Below are 2,653 nucleotides of genomic sequence, written 5' to 3'. Positions count from 1 at the left end.
TGTGTTGTGAAGGCCAAAGTAAGTAATGCAATAATGTCTTTAATCAACCTAACCTTAACTGTATGACGTCATTGCAATACTATTCATTTCAAAGACCCCCAGTTTGCTATCTACACTGTACACTGCCTGAGTGCATTTGAGCTTTGCTAGCCTCCTTTCCTCTGATAACTTCTGGCATTCCTCTCCCTGGTTTTGAATAACTTTTCGAAGTCGATTAATATTCCAAACGTTTTTTCTCCGTCTGTCAGAAATAATCAAGCACCAACACTGTATCAGTTTGCACCCTGTAAATGTACCGGGTATTTATTTCAAATACAAGTACTACACTACTGCTGGGAGATTAAGATAAGAGCATACAGTAGTTGCTGTTTTGCAGCACGCCAGTATCTGATTAACGTTAGAGACAGTAGCTAGCTAATTTCATTTCTAGCTCCAGGCTAACTCTTTTTCTCCCACCTCCAGTTAGCTAGCTTTGTTTTTAGCTCCAGGCTAACTTGTTTTCTTCCACCTCCAGCTAGCTAGCTGTGCTCTGCTCCTGTCGGCTAATCTTGTCAGCTCATCCTTCTGTTTCTTCTCCTGGGGTCAATGTAGAACTGACTTGCAGCTTTTTCACCTGAGTTTTCCTCTGCATACTTTGAAACTCTTTTTGTTTTGTTGTTGAAAAGTCCGTCATTCGCAGAGAATGACGGACTTTTCAACAACAAAACTAAATGAGACCCATGTTACATCCAATGTAGCTACTGCTATTTGTTGGCACCTGTACGTTACTACACACTACATGTGGCTGAGTAACACATACAGCCGCACTAAAAGACTAAAAGACCGGTAAGAAAATACTTTACATGAGTACCGTAATCCAGAAAAACAAAGTGTGGAAAAAAGCATGAATATATTGTTGAATATGTTAAATTTAACTGGTTGAAATGTACATTACGATACACTTGAATGCACATTATATGAAAGGCACTTAGGAGAGTATCCACACTAATCTTTCCTTTATTTGCCACTATCAGAGGCTATCAGTCTTTTTTGAGGAATTACGGTATGTCATGTGATTATGAGACATTTGCTTTTGTTAGTCATGCTTTTGGTTGTTCTGTTCAAAATGCATGCTGTGTGTTGTACTGCTGTAGTTAATTGATTCCTCCATAGAATGTGTACAAGTATCCACGAACAAAGCATAACTATTCATCTGAAACGGTTCAACTATCATTATTACGCTACTTTCATGGATCATATGTCTTGTGCTTCCATGTTTTTTTTCCCCAAGAACGTAGCTTATTTAAGACAATTTGAAAGCCGGGAACATGTCTGCAAATGAGGTCTCATACTTTTTATCAGACTCAAGCTCCGTTACAATTTCTACTGAGCTGTAAATTCAAACATTGTGCTTGTTTTTTTCTCCTCCCCTCAGATGAAGAATGCAACCCCAGCCTACTGAGTATCTTTCAGCGGATTGCAGTCCCCACACTGGCCCCTCTGGAGGTGGAGAACCAGACATCTGTGGTGATCATCGACCCAGAGGAACCTGTCCTGACAGACCCGTACCTGCAGTGGTGGGACGCCCAGAGCATCGTGGGGCTCGCTATATTTGTCCTGTGCATCCTCTACTCAAGGTAGCATCACTGGCTGAAATAGGAAACAATGTGACCACTACTTCAGTTACAAACTACCTACGAGGTCTAGAAATGTTTACATGAAAATATAGTTGGTTCTGGTTGTCGTGCAATGTGCAGGCAGTTATAGGCGGAATCAGAAAATGTTAACTGATTATTGATTGGCTCCCCATATCTAACAGGCTTGTTGTTGCTCAGACAGTCAGTGTGACTCAGACTCAAACTTGTTTCAACTGACATCATTTCACTAATTAAATTACATTTTATTTATAGCATCAAATCATAAAAAGAGTTATCTCGAGACTTATAAAGTATAAAGTTAAAATTAGAATGGGCTGTCAATGGTAAATTGTGGCAAAAGGTTTTTGTCACAGCTCACCAGTGTCTCGAGGTCTGATTACGTCCCACGCAAATCCTCTTATTTGTCATAAACAAATGCATGAAATTAAGAACAATTAAAATGATGGGACAAACACTCATACATCATTTATTGGTCAAATCAGTGAATTTCTCGGTTTCAATACTGAAGAAGTAAACTGAGTTTCAAAGTTAAGTTTCATCTCAAGGTCATTTAGTCTTTATCTGCCAGCTGCTGTTTCCAAGGCCCAGAATCATTTTGGAAACTTAAAGCTATAGTGCATAGTTTCTGTCGCCCCCATGACGAATTCTAATGAAAACAAAACTGTTGATGCGTCCACATGATACAAGCCTTGTGACCGTGCACGTGCCCCCACCCATCCTCTACACAGTTGCTAGTAGCTAAGGAGGACACAAAGGATTAAAGAAACATGATCTTCTGAAGTGGTCATTATCTTCACTCGAGCAGGAAAGCCACAGTCTTCTGAACACAGCCATACTGACAAATACAGAGAGTGGGGTGGAGCTGATAGTCTTAAAGGAGAATTACGGTCAACTTCAACATGTAGCTCTATGTTCAAAGAGTCATTACAAGTGTCTACCAATGTGCAGTGATTCCTTCCACAGTGAATCTGACTGCAGTAAATGTGACAGAAAGGCATAAAAGTTGTGACAATCGA

General features: G+C 40.0%; 1 protein-coding gene across 1 annotated transcript in view; it reads left to right on the top strand.

The window, feature by feature from the left end:
- serinc3 (serine incorporator 3) overlaps positions 1-2,653 on the top strand; it is a 23,495-nt gene that overhangs the window by 17,418 nt on the left and 3,424 nt on the right. Inside the window, exon 8 of the mRNA XM_032513458.1 lies at positions 1,415-1,616. Coding sequence (XP_032369349.1) covers positions 1,415-1,616 — 202 coding nt within the window. The remainder of the gene's footprint in view (positions 1-1,414; positions 1,617-2,653) is intronic.

Source organism: Etheostoma spectabile, chromosome 4, assembly GCF_008692095.1.
Source record: "Etheostoma spectabile isolate EspeVRDwgs_2016 chromosome 4, UIUC_Espe_1.0, whole genome shotgun sequence".
In the NCBI taxonomy this organism is placed as follows: Eukaryota; Metazoa; Chordata; class Actinopteri; order Perciformes; family Percidae; genus Etheostoma; species Etheostoma spectabile.
Note: the sequence above shows the minus strand (reverse complement) of the source record. Positions and strands in the feature narration are given on the sequence as shown.